This window comes from Panthera tigris, chromosome B2, assembly GCF_018350195.1.
Source record: "Panthera tigris isolate Pti1 chromosome B2, P.tigris_Pti1_mat1.1, whole genome shotgun sequence".
Classification (NCBI taxonomy): domain Eukaryota; kingdom Metazoa; phylum Chordata; class Mammalia; order Carnivora; family Felidae; genus Panthera; species Panthera tigris.
In genome coordinates this window covers 35,837,908-35,858,242 of record NC_056664.1, presented here as the reverse complement: position 1 = coordinate 35,858,242, position 20,335 = coordinate 35,837,908, and the positions used below count along the sequence as shown (strand labels likewise).

The 20,335-nt window shown below is 44.9% G+C and overlaps 1 protein-coding gene across 4 annotated transcripts in view; it reads right to left on the bottom strand.

The window, feature by feature from the left end:
• CMTR1 (cap methyltransferase 1) overlaps positions 1 to 20,335 on the bottom strand; it is a 54,987-nt gene that overhangs the window by 3,411 nt on the left and 31,241 nt on the right. For 2 of the 4 annotated variants that reach the window (XM_042986244.1, XM_007085238.3), the window contains 11 exons: positions 10,272 to 10,328; positions 9,435 to 9,492; positions 8,865 to 8,933; positions 8,101 to 8,232; positions 7,020 to 7,142; positions 6,272 to 6,363; positions 5,368 to 5,436; positions 4,142 to 4,189; positions 3,173 to 3,285; positions 2,447 to 2,555; positions 166 to 1,653 (listed from right to left, as the gene is read on the bottom strand). In XM_042986244.1, the coding sequence (XP_042842178.1) occupies positions 1,521 to 1,653; positions 2,447 to 2,555; positions 3,173 to 3,285; positions 4,142 to 4,189; positions 5,368 to 5,436; positions 6,272 to 6,363; positions 7,020 to 7,142; positions 8,101 to 8,232; positions 8,865 to 8,933; positions 9,435 to 9,492; positions 10,272 to 10,328 (1,003 nt within the window). In that variant the 3' untranslated portion in view covers positions 166 to 1,520. Of the gene's footprint in view, positions 1 to 165; positions 1,654 to 2,446; positions 2,556 to 3,172; positions 3,286 to 4,141; positions 4,190 to 5,367; positions 5,437 to 6,271; positions 6,364 to 7,019; positions 7,143 to 8,100; positions 8,233 to 8,864; positions 8,934 to 9,434; positions 9,493 to 10,271; positions 10,329 to 20,335 lie in introns of those variants that run through there. The other 2 variants (XR_006217618.1, XM_042986245.1) reach the window with 1 other exon arrangement.

The following is a 20,335-nucleotide window of genomic DNA, read 5'->3' as shown; positions in this document are numbered from 1 at the left end:
CCAGGAGCTTGTAGAGGCTCTGATTAAACAAACCTGCTTTCCTCCCCGCTTCTTAAGTAGAGCTTCCTCCCCTTCTCCAGCCCAAACTGTTTCATCCAAGCCAATCCCAGACCACACAGCACCAAGGACAAACAGCACTAGCCCCAGCACAGAGCCACACAGGCATTAAAAATATGTTTATCTTTAATGATCCAAGATTCTGCAAGACACACTGATATACCCAGAACGGGGTGGAAACACACCTTTCTCAGCCGTGCTGCCACCAACCTGGGGGGAGGGAGGGGCTGGATGCTGGCTAGGCGACACCACCCCCACCCCCAGGTAGAGTCATTTCCAACCTCACAGGGAGTCTCTGTGGCCTATCGCCATGGAAACCAGCCTAGCACTGGGATGGGGCTCTAGGGAGCCCATAAGAGCATCTCTGAGAGGTATTTCCCATTAAAAACAACCACAAGTACCCTCCCCCACCCAAAGCTACTGCCCAGCTTCCCTTCTTCCCCCTCTGCCAAGACAGAGGAAATGGAGTGACCACAAAAGGACAAACAAAAGTGACTGTACTTCCTACTGGGGAAGAAAAAGGGGGTGAGTAGCAAGGTGGCTGTGGCAAATGGGGGGGGGGGGGTGCCATGATTGCCAGAAGGCTAGGTGTGACCCAACCCGAGGTACCTCTGTTGCCAGGGGGCCACTGCTGCTGGGGCATAGAAAAAGGTCTTTAAAGGCTGCTTCCTCTTCTAGAGCTGCCCAAGGTTCAGAACAAAAGGGAATGGGGCCCAGGAAGGCTCTACAACCCCAGGAGGCAGTCATGCCCGCTATCGAGACAGCACTGTGTCCCGATGCAGTGGCAGGGAAGTATGGCCCACGTGCCTCCCTTCCCGGCCTGCGGGACTGTCAGAGGTCCGGCTGGGACGAACTCCAGGGAAGACCAGGACAGAGGTCAGGGAGGAGATAAAATCATCTCCAACTTGGCATCAAAACAGAGCAAGTTCAAAGAAACAAAACCTTGATTTGTACAGCAGCTGCCCCTGGCCTACACCCACTCAGGGTCGGCCCAATAAAAAGCTGGGCAGAGCACGGGCATGGCCGCCCTCAGGGCAGTGCACGGAACTCAGAAAAGTGAGTCTACAGGATACAAGAGAGAATGGCAGAAACAAAGCCCTGCTGTTCTCTGACACGTCCTCCACTGGCCACACATGCCCTCGGCCCTGACCTCAAACCCGCCTGTAGGAGCAGCATCCTTCAGGCTGATTCCTGGCAGGGAAGACAATTCCCAGGCAGGTCTCTGGGGAGGGAAGTCCAAAAGGTGTCCCAGAAGGAATGTCAGAGTCCTCAGAAGGCCCCCGACTGAGTTCTTCAGGGAGAATGGAGAGGAGACCACCCACCCCTTATGGTCAGGCTGCAGTGACTGTGCTCCCCAGTCCCTTTCCGAGAAGGGGTAAAAAACCAGTACTGTGAGCCCCAGGCAGAGCGCCCTGACTCAGAGAATGACAGATCATTCAGCAGGGGTGGGCATCCCCACACCCTCAGGCGCTGTGCATCTGGATGAATGAGAGGACATCTTCCTTGGACAGCTTGTCTGGGTCCTGGGGCTTCTGGGAGTCATGAACACGGATGCCATCCCCCCACTCCCAGAAGAGCCTGCCATAGTAGCAGATGCTGGGGAGAAGGAAGAGAAAGGAGGTCAGAGGGCTGTACCCGGGTGGAGCAGGACCAAGAGATCACCACCCCAACCCTGGCAACCATGACTTAGAGGACTGATCCTTAAAGGGGTGGGTCATTTAACTCTAGTTGAGGGTCTTCCCTCTAGCAGCCAACAGGTACCCAGTAGGCCCCAGCTCCTTTCCAACAAACAGATGCTGATGCTAATTGTGTCCAACTAGATTCCTAGAATTACTGATATTCCTGGTTTATCTGTCTGTGCCGTTCTAATAAAACAGTATTAGTGTAGCAACAGACACTGGTGTCAGTGGCTAATTATAGGCGCATTAGAGCTACTGGCTGCTGTCAAAACCTATGACTGTAACAGTCTGGCAAATGGACTCTGGGTGCTCATGAGAGACACCTAAGACCCCTGAATCCCAAGGGGCAGGGCTGCAGGCCCTTGGTAGGTTTGCACCACCAGGCCAGTGTCAGAAGGTCACATAAGCAGTGGCTGCTCCATGGGGCAGACAGATGCCCTGCCTGGATGAGGCTCTTCCCACCCAGGACCCCCAGCCATCACAGCAGGTCTTGGTGTCACTTGCTTCTGAGCTTCTATCCAGAACTGGGGGCCACGCCCTAGAGGGGGCATAGCCCCACCCTTGGGAGGAGCCCAGTCTATGCTAGGGGAGCCCCTGCTTGGGCAGCCATCTTTCTCAGGACCTGGGGTATGCCCCAAGAGGGCTGGCCGGCATCCTGGCAGGAGCACCTGGGGTTGTGGAGAGGACAGGCACAGAGGAGGGCCACTTACTGAAAGGGGGCGATGGAGTCTGCAGGGAGGTCAAAGGTAGAGATCTTGGTTTTCTTATTGTAGAAGAACTTCCTCTTGAAGCTTTTGCTGAATCCCATAGTCCATGGCTCTGACAGAAGGAAGAGGGGAAAGCTCAGAAAAGGACACAAAATATTCATGCGGGACAGGAACAGACCAACATAGGGGTGTGCCTTTCTGCACTTGTGTTCTTCCATTGCCCTCTCTCCCAAAAAGCAGGCAGAGAACAGCCTGTGAGGAGGATGCAGCCTTTATCACCAGCCCAAAGGGGCTCAAGGAGGACGACTAAGATAATTACTTCTCAACAACCCCACCCCAGTCCTGCCAACCTGCCACCAGGGCAACAACTCTGGGACCCTGGCAGAGGGAAGGCTCTTTAGCCAGAAGGCACTGAAGAAAAGGGACTGTACAGAGGATACAAATGGCCAAGCCTGACTTGCTGCCACCCCCAGAGAAGGCCCTTTACCTGCATGAGGACACTGTGTGTGCACAAACCAACTGGGCTCCTCTCAGCCCCAACCCGACCCCCAGGACCCACCAAGGAACAGAAGAGGCTCGGGAAACAGTCCCCAACCCCACACCTCATAGAAACGCCAGCCTGGCTGCCATGCACCTTAGTAGGCAGACTTCAGCTCCGGCTCAGACAGGGTCTGGGCCAGTCACCCTGGCTGCAGGAAAGAGGACAGGCAACAATCACCCATCACCTACCATTCACCGTCCTGACGATGTAGAGGCCAGTGGGCACAAAGTGCCGGTCATCCCGCCCTGTGTAGCTGAGCTTCGGGGTGCCACTGGAGCCCTTGATGATCTTCATTTCTAACCTAATTTCCCCGAGGTGAGTAAACAGCAAGTGTGGTTTTGTGCATGAGAGCGAGCCCTCACATTTTTCTCCGGCTAATATTAAAATCCCACCACCCACAGCATTTTATCTCAGTTCAACATAAGAAATGGAAACTGAGGCAGAGATGTGAGTTGCTCCAGTTGCTCCAGGCTACCCATCGAGGGAGTCTGTGCAGAGCTGGATGGAGGACTCAGGCTCTAAACTTTAAGCAATGGAGTCAGGAAAGTGACAGATGTCCCTGCTCTGTTGCTGCCGTTTGGGGGACAGGTGAGGGGGGGGGTGTTTCAAGGGTGACACAAGTAAGGTTAAGATCTGAGACCAGAGGTGCCACTGGGTCTTCGATCCCCCACCAAAGGCATCACTGTGGCCACTAAAGAGTTAACATGAGACCACGGAGACCTGGCCCAGCTCCCATGGCCGCAGCAGGCACAAACCCAGGATGAGACCCCCCAGATGAGAGCACCCTGCACACCACTAATGCAAGGAAGCAGTTACGCCCCCCTGCCCCTCCAGGCTCAATCTCTCTGTCAGCACCAGGAGCTGGGATTTATAGTGTTTCAAGCAGCTTGCTGCTCTGCCCCTCGCAGGGACAATCGTAACTATTACAGCATCAATGAGCCCGTATTTCTGCCTGACACACACCGCCCTGCTCCCCTCCTGACGGTGCTGAATCAGCTCTCAGCCGGGGGGCTCTTGGCTGCGGCAGGGGGGCTAAAGGCAGTCTGCCAGGGCCAACTCACCACCTCCCCCACGACACACCTCTGCAAAAAGAGAACGCTGCTGCACCCCCACCCCAACTCTCCTCTCAGATCCTGCACTAAGACTGAGTCACTCACCTGACAAAAATCTTCTCCATCTCCTCCAACCTGTACACCTCCTTCACCCTGTGTGTAGAGGGACAGAGAGAGGACAAAGGTTTTCTGGGGTGTGGGGCGCAGATATTCTTACCCAGCAGCAGCTGGAGGCAGGAGGCTGTGCCTGTCCTTGTCTTCTTCTGGCCCCAGTACCCCAACCCACCAGAATGAGGACCTCCAGCCCCGTGTGCTGCTATCCAACACAGATGCCCTAGCTCAGAGCTACCAAACACCCCCTTGGGCCTGCCCCACGGCAACTGAGGAGCACAACTATGGTTACTGAAGAAGGGGGAGAGAGGAAGATCTGGCAGACACCCAAGTCATCTTCACTGTCACCAGGGGCCCAAATACCAAGGTCCAGGCTCTTGTGTAGGTCACCATGGATTTTAGGGCTTCCTGTAGCAGAGTTATTTCCAAACAGTCCTAACGGGCCTTTTACCATAGGGGGTAGGGAGACCTCTACCCAGGATGCAGGGTTCCTTCACCTCTGGGGGCCTCTGAACACATCTTTGGAACTGCTGGGTAAGGTCTCCAGGGACCCAGCAACTAGACAACAAGCAACACAGGGAGGGTCCCCAGAAGGTGTCCCTCAGGACCTGGCAGACAGGACATTTTATAAAAAGTGTAGAGAGACACCTCGGTCTCCAGTCATATAGTCTGGGTCTCCAAGCCCCAAAGGTAATAACCTCTGACCCGGGCACAGCCTGGAAAGTCTGGTCTCCCTATGTGGGCTCCCTGACGGTCCTCATCCTCCTCTCCTACCTCAGGGCCTGGAACTTTCACACCATCTAACATGGCAACAAACACTCTCTTCTTCCTGTTCAAAAACTCCCATTCCCTTAGCACCCTTTTCTCACCTGAAAAAAAAGAAAAGGCCAGGTGGTATGCTAATGAGTGTGAATGTGCAAGGTGTGTCAGTGCCCCGAGAAGCATGTGCATCTTCAATGACACCTTAACCCCTAGGAATGCATCTCCTGTGGAGGCTGGCCCACCATGACAGGCGGGATGGGGAGACACTCTGGGGCGAAGGACACACCTACCCAGCACCCACCCCAATTCACATTCACCAAGGGTAGTCTTATCTCTAACCACAACTTTGCCTGGTCCTCTCTACTGAGCCCTCCCATCCTCCACAGGATGGGGAAGCAGGCACTGGCCAGAAAGAAGCAATGGGGAATGGGGGTTTGGGAGGGAGACCATATGCTCACCTGATGGGATTCATGTCAGGCCGACTGGGCTTGGAAACAGCTTTCACAAATTTCTCAGCAAGCTGAATTCTAGAGCACAAACAGAGTCTCTCAGAGGTGAGCCAAGGCGCCTCCACTAGCACCCCTGCCCCCAGGGCATCTGCGTGGCACCAGAGACGGAACACTTCTGAATGTGGAGCAAAGCCACTCCAAGAGGCAGCACTCCTATGCCTGAGGAAGCCCACCCTGCCCTTCTCCACTAACATCTTTGTGCACGCCCTCCCTCTGTAGATTTGGACATCCAGTTTTGCTATATGTTGGTAGGCTTTTCTGAAGTGTGCCTTGAGTTGTGCTCAGTCCCCTCCACTAGAACTTCAGATGTCATCTGTATCGTGTATGTCAACTCACCCCAAACCACTGATGCCACAGCACACCCACTCAGAAGAACCAACTTAGGCATATCAGTATCACGGCAGTGTGAGAGGTCCCTCCTTTGTGTCCCCCACCCCCCTTCTAACAACTGATCAGTCATCCATCCACAAGCAAAAGGGCCGCTGGGGGATCCAGATGAACAGACTTAAACGGGACCACCCATGCTCAAGACATGTTCTTCAGAGACCCTCCCTCTCTCCATAAGCCTATCCTCTTGCTCAACCTGAATCAAAACATCACTTCTGATCTGAACAGCTGTGGCCAAACAGAGTGTGCTGGTATCTGTGGCAATGGAGGCCCCCAAGCCCCAGCAAACTCTGCAGTGCAGATACTAATTCCTCACCCTGGCCCTGGAACCAGCCCACGGGTGGGGAAGGAAAACTAACGATAGCCTTAGGCAAGAAGGCCTGGGTGAGGGACCAAGCCTCAGAGGCTGATGCCACACAGCTGACCTGGCCTACCCTGCCCTCCCTCCCCAGGACCCAGGTCAAACCGCTGGTTAAAGTGCTGCTCCCGCACGTCACTGCCATTCAGCACGAGGACATCGAGGATGTGGATGGCACTAATCTTCCGCTGGGCCTTCCCCTAGAAGAAGAAGTGCGCTGCCCATCCTGCCAAGCATCGGCCTGGGGCCCACTGCCCACCACGGCATGCTGGCCTCCGTTCTACCTATATATCACCGGGGGAAGAGAAGGACTCCAAACACAGAACTTTCTTGTGCCTCCCTCCCAGATCATTCTCAGCACCACACCAGCCCAGACTTCCGAGCAGCCAGAGATCTGAGGCTTTAGGTGATGAGCACCCCTGAACCTCAAACTCAGTGAGGCTGCCGCCATGGTGCTCCATTCGGGGCCTAGCTTCCCAATCTTGTCCACTGTTCCCATTGACTGTTCTGAAAGTCATCTGTATGGCTGTCATGGCCAAAGCTCAAGGGATCCCTGGTAAAAACAAAATCAGCAGCTAAAAAATACCCAGCAGGCCCACTAGGGCCCAGGATGCCCAGAGATGACTGAGGTTCCCTCTTGCACACATGGGGACTGTGATCCTTCCTACCTAAACGTATCATTGTTTCGAGCAACTACCCAAGGAGGAGGAATCATTTCACAGCCTTCCCCCAGCTCTGGGCCCTGTCAAGCACCACAATGTGACCCAGTTAACTTGGGGGGAAAAGGGCCAGGCTCAGCCGTGCCCCAGTTCCCTAGCTGGCAGGGCCAGAACACATGAGCAGAACCACCTCTGACCTCCCCTTTCAGTTCATGGACGATCTCCACAGACAGTAGAGTATCCCGGGGTAGCTCTGTCTTCAGGTCTAGCTTGACCCAGCGGTCTGACTGGCGGCCGTCCCACGTGTAGATCTGGGACTTCTACAGGCAGAGAGAAAGGGCCTCATGAGGCAGGCATGGAGATTGAGGGGTGAGCGCTCAAAAGAGCTTTCAGATGGCGGTTATAAGCTGATGGGGCTGGGAAATGTCAGAAGAAAATGTCTAGGAGAGATTAGTGTTATACTTCAGCGACAGAGATCTGGCTCAGTCCTGGTGGTAGGGAACAGGCCCAGGGGACCATTCAAAAGGCCTAAGTCCAGGGGTATCTGGGTGGCTCAGTTGGTTAAGTGTCCAATTTTGGCTCAGTCATGGTCTCTCGGTTCAAGGGTTCGAGCCCTGTGTCGGGCTCTGTGCTGACAGCTCAGAGCCTGCTTCAGATTCTGTGTCTCCTTCTCTCTCTGCCCCTCCCCTGCTCATGTTCTGTCTCTCCCTCAAAAATAAACATTAAAAAAAAAAAAAAAAAAAGGCCCAAGTCCATGATTAGTGACCCTCAAAGAAGATCAAGCTTATGGAGCACCTGGGCCTGGGTGGCTCAGTTGGCTGAGCACTTTTTTTTTTTTTTAATTTATTTATTTGTTTTGGGAAAGAGAGAGGCAGAGAGAGCGAATCCCAAGCAGGCTCCACGCTGTCAGCACAGAGCCCGATGAGGGTGGTGTTACAAAGAAATGGCTGCATGGATTCAAGCCACAGTAGCCTGCTGACAATCCTGTTAGCCTAGGAAGCTTAATATCACAAGAAAAGAAGCAGTGTTCCCTTTACAATGCACAGAGATGAATACGCAAATGTGAATGAATGAAAAACTGAATGGATGAATGACACTTGGCTAACTCACAGAAAGGAAGTGAAGCTTTAAGAAATACCTTCCCTGGGGTCAAAGCCCCAGCTCCCTAGTGCCAAGAGAACATGCACCGAGGGTGGCAGGCAGCTGTCCAGACTCCCACAGACACAGAGCAAGGTTCCACCACCCCGACAGTAGAGAGGAAGCCAGCAGCAGACTTACCCCCAGACCGATGAGGAACTTCTGCTCGCTGCCAGACACCATGCAGCGGTAGTCAAGCACTGGGCGGATCTTCTCCAGGGTTTTGGAGGTGAGCAGCGTGGGCTTATAGCTGAAGATGTCAATCTCAGTGCCCTGCAGCCCCGGGTCAGAGAAAACATGGCTGGGTTGGGGGAAGGGACAGGCGCTCAGTATGGGTGCCTGTATGAGGGATGGGGGCAGGCTGGGAGAGGCGAGGGACAGGAAGCACTTGCTCTCTGAAACATGCCCCCCTGCTCTCCCTAACCATGCACTAACTGGGATCTAATTCCATCTGCTTGGAGTGTTCCTTTAGGACCTATTAGAAGAGGCTGGGAAGGGAAAGAACACCAACTCCCTGAGTACAGATCAATTTACCAGAACTATAAGGAAATGCCGCCAGAATATAAAAGCCACCCCTTCAATAAAACTGAAGGCGAGGACTCATCAGTAGTTGGTCTGAGAGCAGTTAAGTGACCGCTCCACCCCACTCAGAAATATGTACACATGCTACTCTTCTGAGGTCATCTGGAACCTCATTCTCCAGTCCGTGACCTCACAAAACCAGCACAACGGCCCCATAATCTGGGCTAGATTTAAATGAAGCCCAGCCCCTCAGAATCCAGGAGGTGCCTACACAAGCCCTCTGGAGGCCAGGCATCTGGAGGGAGGATGGCACGGGTCTGATACCTTCCACATCTGAAGTTAGGCCTCTCTGACTTTTTATTTTCAACAGATACCAAACTCACCTGGATTAGCTCAAAGAACTTAGATTTGGGGTCTGAGGAAGAAGGAGCAACTCGAGCCTGGTCTGGGATCTGAAAGGAGACAGCAAAGAGCTTTGATTTGCAAATGTACTTTCAATGAAAGCTGTGTGTATGCACATGCAGGCGAGGGGATAGGTCCAGACAGGGGAAGAGGCAATGGCCCCCAACAAAGGGGGCTAGAAAGCAGGAGATGGGAGTGGGTAATCCGGTCACTACCTCACTTCAAGCCCTGTGGTTGCACACCACAAAGGCCCCTTCCCTCTGTCTGGGACTCTCTGTGGGCAGAGAGTTGCTGTATAGGGCCCTGGCAACAAAATGAGGCCTGGTCACCCACCACCCTTGTCCTTTTTGACCCAACTGCAGGACCACAATGTCAGTGAAAGGGCCAAAAAGGTAACTCCTGACAATGCTAAGACGTCTAACTCTGGTACCCTGTGAGGGTAGGGAGACGTTTACATGTAAGGAGAAACCCTAAGTAGACAGGGTTGGTCAATCCATTCTTCTCTACAGCTTCCCTGCTCTGGAGTAATAATGGGCTAGGGAGATGCTCACCCCCCAAAGTCGAAGGCACTCTTTCCGGATCTCTGCCTGCCGAGGCTCACTCAGGGTTCTGGGAAAATAAAACCAACAAGTGATTAAAACCTCCAAGAGGTACAAGGAGTGTGCATCCCATGCACCCCTCAGAACTCCCAAGAGAGGAAGCCCAGATGAATAAACGTGTGTGCACACAGAGGCCATGCTGCCATTAGCCCAGGATGCTTACAACACTCACATGGCTCTGCCCCTTAAAGAAGGGGGATCAGATGTAGACAAAATGGATGACCTCCCCTTCTCACCACAAAGGGAAGGAAGACTACCCTTCCGATCACCCTGAATGCCAGAGTTCCCCACACACTCTCCTCTCTGAGCATGTTCTGGCTTTTCCTCTGCTGATACACATTAAGTCCATCCCAAAGGATGCCACTATGCTCCAGAAAGCTTTATCAGCTTATGCTGACCCCCTACCAGAAGAATGGTTTTCTTAGACCAGTCCTATCTCCCCTCTCTTGATCACTCTTTATTCTGTGTCCCCTCAACAGGGGACTGTTGGTACGGCATTCTACTCATACTATGCCACTCTACACCCTCTGATGCACCCTCTACATTCCTCCTGTATCCTTTTCCTGGGGTACTCTTATCTGCCTAAACACAAACATAAAGTCTTTGAGGGCAAGGTTCATGCCATCTACTTCTCTGGTATGCTTCACAGACCACAGCAGAGTAAAAGATTAAAAAAAAATAGACGTTTTTAAATGTTTGTTGAAATGAAATAAAGATCTCAGAGGAAGGAGCAAAATGAAAAGATCTTTCCTTGAAATAAAAGAATTCTGGGGAGTGGGCAACACTCACGTGTCTTGAACAAAGGCATGGATTTTGGCCAGAGCTTTGATCTGCAGACTACAGTGGCTAGAGAGAGGGGGGAAAAAAAAAGATTTAATTTCAGAAGGATTACCAAAAAAAGGCAAAAGATATCAAAAAAGAGAAGCTCAGCCAGAGCAGTGGCCATCTACATTTGGGGGAGAGGGGCGGGAGAACTGAAAGAGAACCCCCTTGACTACACCCCAAGATACAGTTACATGGGGCCTGCTAAAGGCTTACAATAAAGCAGAACTGAGTCAAACCCGCTAGACACCCAGCTCCCAAGTCCTGCTAAAAGGAAAGTTCTGATCCCATCCTTAAAAACTTGAAAGCAGTAGTGAATTAATTCTAAATAAAGCAACGACAAAGCCCAGACCCAGTTCAGCTGCAGACTGAACTGACTCAACCCACCTACACTAGCAGCTGCCCTTGCTACTGTAATCCCCACTATCCTTTTATACAATGTCTGGCGTTAAATTAAAGAGTGTGTGACATGTGATAAAGCAAGAAAATGTGACCAGCTAACAAGAGGGGAAACAATCCAATAGCAGAAGATCCAGAAATGGTCCAGATGTTCATATTATCAGACATGGCCCTTAAAATAACTGAAAAACATATTAAAGGATCTAGTAGAAAAGATGTACAACATTCATGGAAAGATAGAGAATTTCAGCAGAGGTACAGAAACCATATTTCTAAAAAACCAAGATTCTAGGATTGAAAACTATGATATTAGAGATGAAGAATGATTTTGATGGGCTTATCACCAGACTGAAAACAGTAGAGGAAAGAATCAGTGAACTTGGGGACAATGAGGTCAACAGAAACTCAAACCAAAACATAAAGAGAGAAAAAAGTGAAAAAAAAAAAATACCAGTATTAGAACTCTACAGGACAATAGCAAACAGTTAAACATAAATAAGTAGAGTCTCAGAAGCAGAAAAAAGAATAAGACAAAAATATTAACAAGATAATAGCCAAGAATTTTCCCAAACTGGTAAATGATATCAATCCACAGATCCAAGGTCAGAGAACCCCAGGCAGAATCAGTACAAAGAAAACCATATATAAACACACTGGTCAACATGTTGAAAACAAAGATAAAGGGAAAATCTTAAAAGCACTCAGAGGAAAAAGGACACATGATATGCATGAAAACAGTAACAGTAATGACTGACTTCTCTCATCAGAAACAAGGAAGGCAGAAAACAATGGAACATTATCTTTAAAGTGCTGAAAGAGAAACACGACCAACCTCAAATTCTATATCCAATAAAAGTATCCTTCAAAGAGGAGAGGGAAATAAATACATTTTCAAAAGACAAATTACTCCAGCATACTTGCACAATAAAAATAGGCTAAAAGAAATTCTTTAGGCCAAAGGGAAAGGATTCCAAACAGAAACCCAGTTCTGCAAGAACTAGAAATGAAGAACACCAAAATGTGTAAATAGGTCAGTAGATACAGAGGACCTTTGTAAAAAATGTAAATGTACATATGCAGGCATACCTCGTTTTATTGCACTTCACATTACTGCACCTGACAGATAATGCATTTTTTACAAATTGCAGGTGGCAACCCTGTGTTGAGCAAGTCTATTGGTGCCATTTTCCCAACAGCATTTGCTCGCTGCATGTCTCTGTGTCATATTTTGGTAATTCTCATAATATTTCAAACTTTTACATTATTGTTATATTTGTTATGGTAATCTGTGATCAGTGAACTCTGGAGCCTGAAGATGTGGCTGAATTGCTATAAAACTTTATCAGATGAGGAGGTGCTTCTTATGAATGAGCAAAGTAAGTAGTTTCTTGAGATGGAATCTACTCGTGGTGAAGATGCTGTGCAGACTGTTGAAATGACAACAAAGGATTGAGAGTATTACATAAATTTAGCTGATAAAGCAGTGTCAGGGTTTGAGAGGATGGACTCCAATTTTGAAAGAAGTTCTGTCAGTAAGATGTTATCAAACATCACATGCTACAGAGAACCCATTCATAAAAGGAAGAGTCAATCAATGTGGCAAATGTCATTGTCTTATTTTAAGAAACTGCCACAACCATCCCAACCTTCAATAATCACCACCCTGATCAGTCAGCAGCCATCAGCACTGAGGCAAAACCCTGCACCAGCAAAAAGATTATGACTCACTAAAAGCCCCGACAATGGTTAACATTTTTTTTAGCAATAAAGCATTTTTTAAATTAAGATTTGTACATTGTTTTTTGTACACAGTGTTACTGCACACTTAGTAACCTATAGTATAAACAACTTTATATGCACTAAGAAACAAAAATTAATTTGACTTGCCATATTGCAATATTCACCTTACTGCAGTGATCTAGAACCATACCTGCAATATCTCTGAGGTATGCCTGTACAGGCAGATATACTTTAAATCTCTTTAAAAGATGATATAGACTTTATGGTTTAAAATAAAAATAATAGCAAGCTAAAGTAGGGTTTATATAAAACAAGAACACAAAGGCAGAACTGTAAATACATATATACTGTGGTAATAAGGTTCTTACATTGTTCATAAAGCAGGATACTCTTTGAAAGTAAACCATGATAAATTAAAGATGAATACTGTTATCTTTAAAAGAGCTAAAATAACTCTCAACAATAGCCAAATTCTGGAAAAAGCCTAAATGTCCATCAACTGATGAATGGATAAAGAAATTGTGGTTTATATACACAATGGAGTACTACGTGGCAATGAGAAAGAATGAAATATGGCCCTTTGTAGCAACATGGATGGAACTGGAGAGTGTGATGCTAAGTGAAATAAGCCATACAGAGAAAGACAGATACCATATGTTTTTACTCTTATGTGGATCCTGAGAAGCTTAACAGAAACCCACGGGGGAGGGGAAGAAAAAAAAAAAAGAGGTTAGAGTGGGAGAGAGCCAAAGCATAAGAGACTCTTAAACACTGAGAACAAACTGAGGGTTGATGAGGTATTGGAAGGAGGGGAGGGTGGGTGATGGGTATTGAGGAGGACACCTTTTGGGATGAGCACTGGGTGTTGTATGGAAACCAACTGGACAATAAATTTCATATATTAAATAAATAAATAAATTAGCTAAAATATAAAACAAAAAGACATAAAAAAGAAAAAATCCAAGGAGATATAAACGAATATTAAAAATACCAACCAGCCCCCCCCCAAAAAAGGAAGGAACTGAGACACAAAAAGAAAACAGGATAAAGAGATACTAAACAACCAAGATAAGAGGATTTAAAAAAAAATTTTTTTTTAATGTTTATTTTTGAGAGAGACAGAGTACGAGCAGGGGAAGGACAGAGAGAGAGAGGGAGACACAGAATCCAAAGCAGGCTCCAGGCTCTGAGCTGTCAGCACAGAGCCTGACACGGGGCTCAAACCCCGTGCTCTGTGCTAACAGTGCAGAGCCTATATAGGATTCTCTTTCTCTTCTCTTTCTCCCTCTCTCTCTGCCCCTTGCTCACTCACACTCTCTCAAAAATAAATAAATGAATTGAAGAAAAAAAGACAAATCAATACTCAGCAAAAGAAAGTTGATGTGACTATATTAATACCAGATGAGGTATTAATATACTCAAGAAAAAGAGTATTACTAGAGATAAAGAAGGATATTTCATAATGACAAAAGGTCAATTCATTAAGAATAACAGAATACAGATTTAGAGACTAATAACCCTTATGAACACAGACTCAACTCAATAAAATATTAGTAAATCAAATACAGAATATATAAGAATGATATTCATAACCAAAGCATATTAAAAAATGCAAGACTGGTTTACCATCTGAAAATCATTCAATGTAATTCATTGTATTAATGGAATAAAGAATAATACCATAATAATTTCTATAGATACAAAAAGTATCTGACAGAACTAAACATCCATTCAAAATAAAAACGCTCAACAATCTCAAAATAGAAGAAAACTCAAACTGATAAAGGACGTCTACAAAAACCTATTGCCAACACCACACTTAATGATTAAACACTTTATGCTTAAAATTAAGAGTAAGGCAAGGCTGTCTGCTTTTATCACTTCAATTCAACATCAAATTGAAGGAATTAGTTCAATAAGGCAAGAAAAAAACCAGAACTACCATATGATCCAGCAATTACACTTCTGGGTATTTATCCAAAAGAACTGAAATCAGGATCTTGCAAAAATATTAGCACCCCCATGTTCACTGAAGCACTATTCACAGTAACCAAGATGTAGAAACAACCTAAATGTCCACTGACAGATGAACAGATGAAGAAAATGTGGTAATATATATACAATGGAATATCTTTTTAAATTTTTTTAAGTAAACTGCACACCACATGTAGGACTTGAACTCACAACCCCAAGATCAAGAGCCATACGCTCTACCCACTGAGTCAGCCAGACACCCCTTTACATACAATAGAGTATTTAGACAGAAAGGAAGGAAGGAAGGAAGGAAGGAAGGAAGGAAGGAAGGAAGGAAGACAGGAAGGAAGGAAGACAGGAAGGAAGGAAGACAGGAAGGAAGGAAGGAAGACAGGAAGACAGACAGGAAGACAGGAAGACAGACAGACAGACAGACAGACAGACAGAAAGAAAGAAAGAAAGAAAGAAAGAAAGAAAGAAAGAAAGAAAGAGAAAGAGAGAGAGAGAGAGAGAGAGAGAAAGAAAGAAAGAAAGAAAGAAGGAAAGAAATTAAGCAATATGAGACAACATGAATGAACCTTGAGGATATCATGCTAAGTGAAATAAGCCAGTCACAGAAAGACAAATACTACATGATTCCATAACTTATATAAGTTCTCTAAAATAGTCAAATTCGGGGCGCCTGGGTGGCACAGTCGGTAAAGCGTCCGACTTCAGCCAGGTCACGATCTCGCGGTCCGTGAGTTCGAGCCCCGCGTCGGGCTCTGGGCTGATGGCTCGGAGCCTGGAGCCTGTTTCCGATTCTGTGTCTCCCTCTCTCTCTGCCCCTCCCCCGTTCATGCTCTGTCTCTCTCTGTCCCAAAAATAAATAAAAAAACGTTGGAAAAAAAAAAATTTAAAATAGTCAAATTCATAGAACCAATAAGTAAATTAAGCATTCTCACAAGATACACAGTCAATATACAAAAGTCAACTGTATTTCCACATACTAACAATGAACAACTGGAAAACAAAATTTTTAAAATACCCCTTACAGGACACATGATGGATCAGTCAGTTAAACATCCAACTCTCGATTTCGGCTCAGGCCATGGTCTCATGAGATCAAGCCCTGTGTCAGGCTCTGAGCTGAGCGTGGGGCATGCTTGGAATTCTCTCTCCCCCTGCCACTCCCCCACTCTCTCTCTGCCTCTTTCTCAAACAAACTTAGAAATAAATAAATAAATAAATAAATAAATAAATAAATAAATAAAAATACCACTTATAAGAGCATCCAAATACACAAAATTCTTAAGGATAAATTTAACAAAAGATGTGTAAGACCTCTATACTGAAAACTATAAAACACTGCTGAGAGACATTTAAGAAACTAAATAAATGGGTATTGTTTAATTTATGGATAGAAAGATTCAGTATTAAGATGTCACTTCTTGCCAAAATGATTCATAAATTCAATGTAATCTTCATCAAATCTTATAGAAATTGACAAACTGATTCTAAAATTTACATAGAACTGCAAACAACACACCTAGACTAAGCTGAAACAGTCCTGAAAAAGATCAATGCTGGAGAACACACACTACCTGACCTCAAGATGACCTGTTTGAAGGTACAGTCATCAAGAGAATATGGCAGAAGACATACAGATTAACAGAACAGAATGCTCTAGATAAATTTTCAACAAGAGTGCCAAGACAATTAAATGGAAAAAGAAAAGTATTTTTAACAAATGGTGTTAGAACTGGGTATCTCTAAGGAAAAAAAAAGAACTTCAACCCCTACCATTACACCACATACAAAAAGTTAATTTCAGGTGGGCTATAGACCTAAACAAAAGAAATGTCTACATGAAAAGAGAAGAATATTTTCATGACTTTAGGCCAAGACTGTTTAGAAAGAAAAATCACTAACAAAAAGAAAAAACTGATAAGCTGGATTTCATTATCAAAATTTAAAAGTTCTAGGCATCCAAACTGGAAAAAAAAAAAAAAGTAAAATTATCTCAGTTCACAGACAGCATAATCTTTCATGCAAAAAAACCCTAAAGATTCCACCAAAAACTATTACAACTAATAATCAAATCTGGCCAATTTGCAGGATACAAAATCAACACACAAAAACCAGTCATTTCTACACAATAATGAATAATCTGAAAGGATGAAGAAAATAACTCCATTTACAATAGCATCAGAAAGAATAAAATACTCAGAAATAAACTAAAGAAGTGTAAGACTTATACACTAAAAGCTACAAATCACTGCTGACAAAAATGGAAAAAGACATAAATGGAAAGACATCCTGTGATCATGGATTGGAAGACTCAATATTGTTAACAAGACAATATTATCTAAAGCAATCTACAGATTCAATGTAATCCCTTTCAAAATCCCAAAGGCAATTTTTGCGAAAATGGAAAAACCCATCCTAAAATTCATATGGAATCTCAAGGGGCCCCATAGCCAGAACAATCTTGAACGAGAAAAACAAACTGAAGGTCTCATATTTCCTAGTTTCAAAACTTACTACAAAGCTAGAATAATCACAACTGTGGTACTGGCATAAAGATAGGCATACAGAACCAAAGGTACAGAATAGACAGCCCAGAAGTAAACCTCTGCATATATGATCAAATGATTTTCAACAAGGGTACCAAAACCATTTCATGAGGAAAGAATAGTCTTTTCAACAAATGGTGCTGGGAAAACTGGTTGTCTACATGCAAATGTATGAAGTTGGACCCTTACTTTATAACATCTACAAAAATTAACTCAAAATGGATCAAAGACCTAAAGATGAGAGCTAAAAGTATAAAACACTTCGAAAAAAGCACAGTGAAAAGTTTCATGATGCTGGATTCAGCAATGATTTCCTGAATATTACACCAAAAGCATAAACAATAAAAGAAAAAAAAGAAATTGAACCACATCAAATTAAAATCTGTGCATTGAAGGACACAATCAATGCAGGAAAAAAAACACATAATGAGAGAAAATATTTTCAAATCATATATCTGATGAGGGATTAATATCCAGAATATTAATAAAGAATCCTACCATTTGACAATGAAAAACACCAATTTAAAAATAGGCAAAGGACTAGATAGAATAAGCATTTCTCCAAAGATACACAAACAGCCTGATACGAAAATATACTCAATATCAAAACTCAAAACTACAATGAGACACCACCTCACACCCATTAGGAGGGCTATTATCCAAAAAAAACAAAAACAGAAACAAAAACACAGAGACAACAACGGGTGTTGGTGAGAATGTGGAGAAACTGGAACCCTTGAGCATGACTGTTGGTAACGTGAAATAGGCCAAGTGTTGTAAAAAATAGTATGGCAGTTGTAGCTGCACCATTTTAAGCACAATTACCATAGGATCCAACAACTCCACTAAGTGTATACACGAAAGAACTGAAAGCAGGGGCTCAGTTACTTGCACACCAATATTCAAAGCAGTATTATTCACAGGAGCTAAAATGTGGGGACAATCCAAATATCCAACAACAGATGAATGGGTAAAGAAAATGTGGTGTGTGTGTGTGTGTGTGTGTGTGTGTGTGTATGGAATATTATTTAGCCCTAAAAGGAATGGAATTCTGACACATGCTACAACATGATATAAACCTTAAAAACATTATGCGAAGTGAAATAAGCCAGACACAAAAGAACAAATATCGTTATGATTTCACTTATATGAGGTACCTAGAACAGGCAAATTCATCGAGCTTCAAGGTGGGAGAAATGGGGAGTTATTGTTTAATGGGTACAGAATTTCTGTTTTGGATGATTAAAACATTCTGGAAATATACAGTGATGATGGTTGCACAACAATGTGAATGTATTTAATGCCAGTGAATTATACATTTTTTTTTTTTAACATTTATTCATTTTTGAGAGACACAGAGACAGGGAGTGAGCATGGGAGGGGCAGAGAGAGGGAGACAAAATCTGAAATAGGCTCCAGGCTCCGAGCTGTCAGCACAGAGCCCGACGTGGGGCTCAAACCCACAAACTGTGAGATCATGACCTGAGCTGAAGTCAGACACTTAACCGACTGAGCCACCCAGGTGCCCCAGAATTACACATTTTAAAAATAGAGGCACCTGGGTGGCTCAGTTGGTTAAACCTCCAACTTCGGCTCACGTCATAATCTCACGGTTTGTGGGTTCAAGGCCCACCCCACGGTCGGCTCTGTGCTGACAGCTCGGGGCCTAGAGCCTGCTTCGGATTCTGTGTGTGTGTGTGTGTGTGTGTGTGTGTGTGTGTGTGTGTGTGTGTGTGTGTCTCTCTCTCTCTCTCTCTCTCTGCCCTCCCCTGTTTGCACTCTCTCTCAAAAATAAACAAACAAATAAAAAGGGTCAAAGTAGGGGGCACCTGGGTGAGTTGGAGCCCTGCAACGGGCTTTGTGCTGTCAGCAGGCTCTGTACAGAGCCTGCTTGGGATTCTCTCTCCCCCTCTCTCTCTCTCTCTCTCTGGCCCTCCCCTACTTATTTATATTCTCTCTCAAAATAAATAAACTTAAAAAAAACTTTTTTTAACTTCTGTTTATCAAAATATACCATTAAGAAAATGAATAGGCATGTCACACATTAGGACAAAATATTCACAACACACATATTTGAAATCAGACTTGTATTCAAAATATAGAAAATAGAAAATATATTACAATTTAATAAAAAGAGGGGCACCTGGGTGACTCAGTCAGTTGAGCGTCTGACTCTTGATTTTGCTCAGGTCATGATCCTAGGGTTACGGGATTGAGTCCCATGTCAGCCTCCATGCTAAGCATGGAGCCTGCTTGGGATTCTCTTTCCCCAGCTTGTGCTCTCACAAAAAAAGAAAAAAAAAAAAAATCAACTTTTTTTAAAAAGTTTATTTATTTACTTTGCGAAAGTGAGGAAAGGGATAAGAAAGAGGGAGAGAGAGAATCCCAAGCAGGCTCCGCACTGAGAGTGTGGCTTGATCCCACAAACCGTGAGATCATGAGTCACATGTTCAACAGCCAATAAACACATGAAAAGAGGTTCAACGTCATTAGTCACCACAGATATACAAATCCAAACCACAATGAGATATCACTTCACAGAACTATTATCAAGAATAAAAAATAAAACAAGTTAAAAAAAAAAAAAGAAACTGAAAACCAACCCCCCCTCCCCAAAAAAAGACAAGAAATAACAAGTGCTAGAGAGGATGTGGAGAAGAGAACCCTTGTGCAGTGATGGTAGGAATGTTAATTGGTACAGCCACTATGGAACACAGTATAGCATTTTCTCAGAAAATTAAAGATATAAAACTACCACGGTCCAGCAATTCTTCTAGGTATTTATCAAAAGAAAACAAAAACACTAATTTGAAAAGACATATGTCCCCCTAGAGTCATCACACCATTATTTATAATAGCCAAAATGTGGAAGCAATCTGAATGTTCAACAGATGAATGGACAAATAAAATGTATATATACAATGGAATATTACTTGGCCACAAAAAAGAATGAAATCTTATTATTTCCAACAATATGGATGGATCTAGAGGATATTATGCTATGTGAAATAAGTCAAAATAAGAAAAAGACAAAAACACTTATACGTAGAATCTAAAACACAAAACAAATTAACAAATAAAACAAAACAGAAACAGACTTACAGAGAACCAACTGATGGTTGCCAGGAGGGAAAGAGTGGAGGGGGAATGGACAAAATAGGTGAAGGAGATTAAGTGGTGCAAGTGGTACAATCTTCCAGTTAAATAAATGAGAGACGGGAATGTAACATATAGCACAGGGAATATAGTTAACAATATCGTAACAACTTTATATGGTAACAGATGGTAACTAGACTTATTGTAGTTACCATTTCATATATGTATATAAATGCTGAATCACTATGTTGTACTCCTGAAACTAAC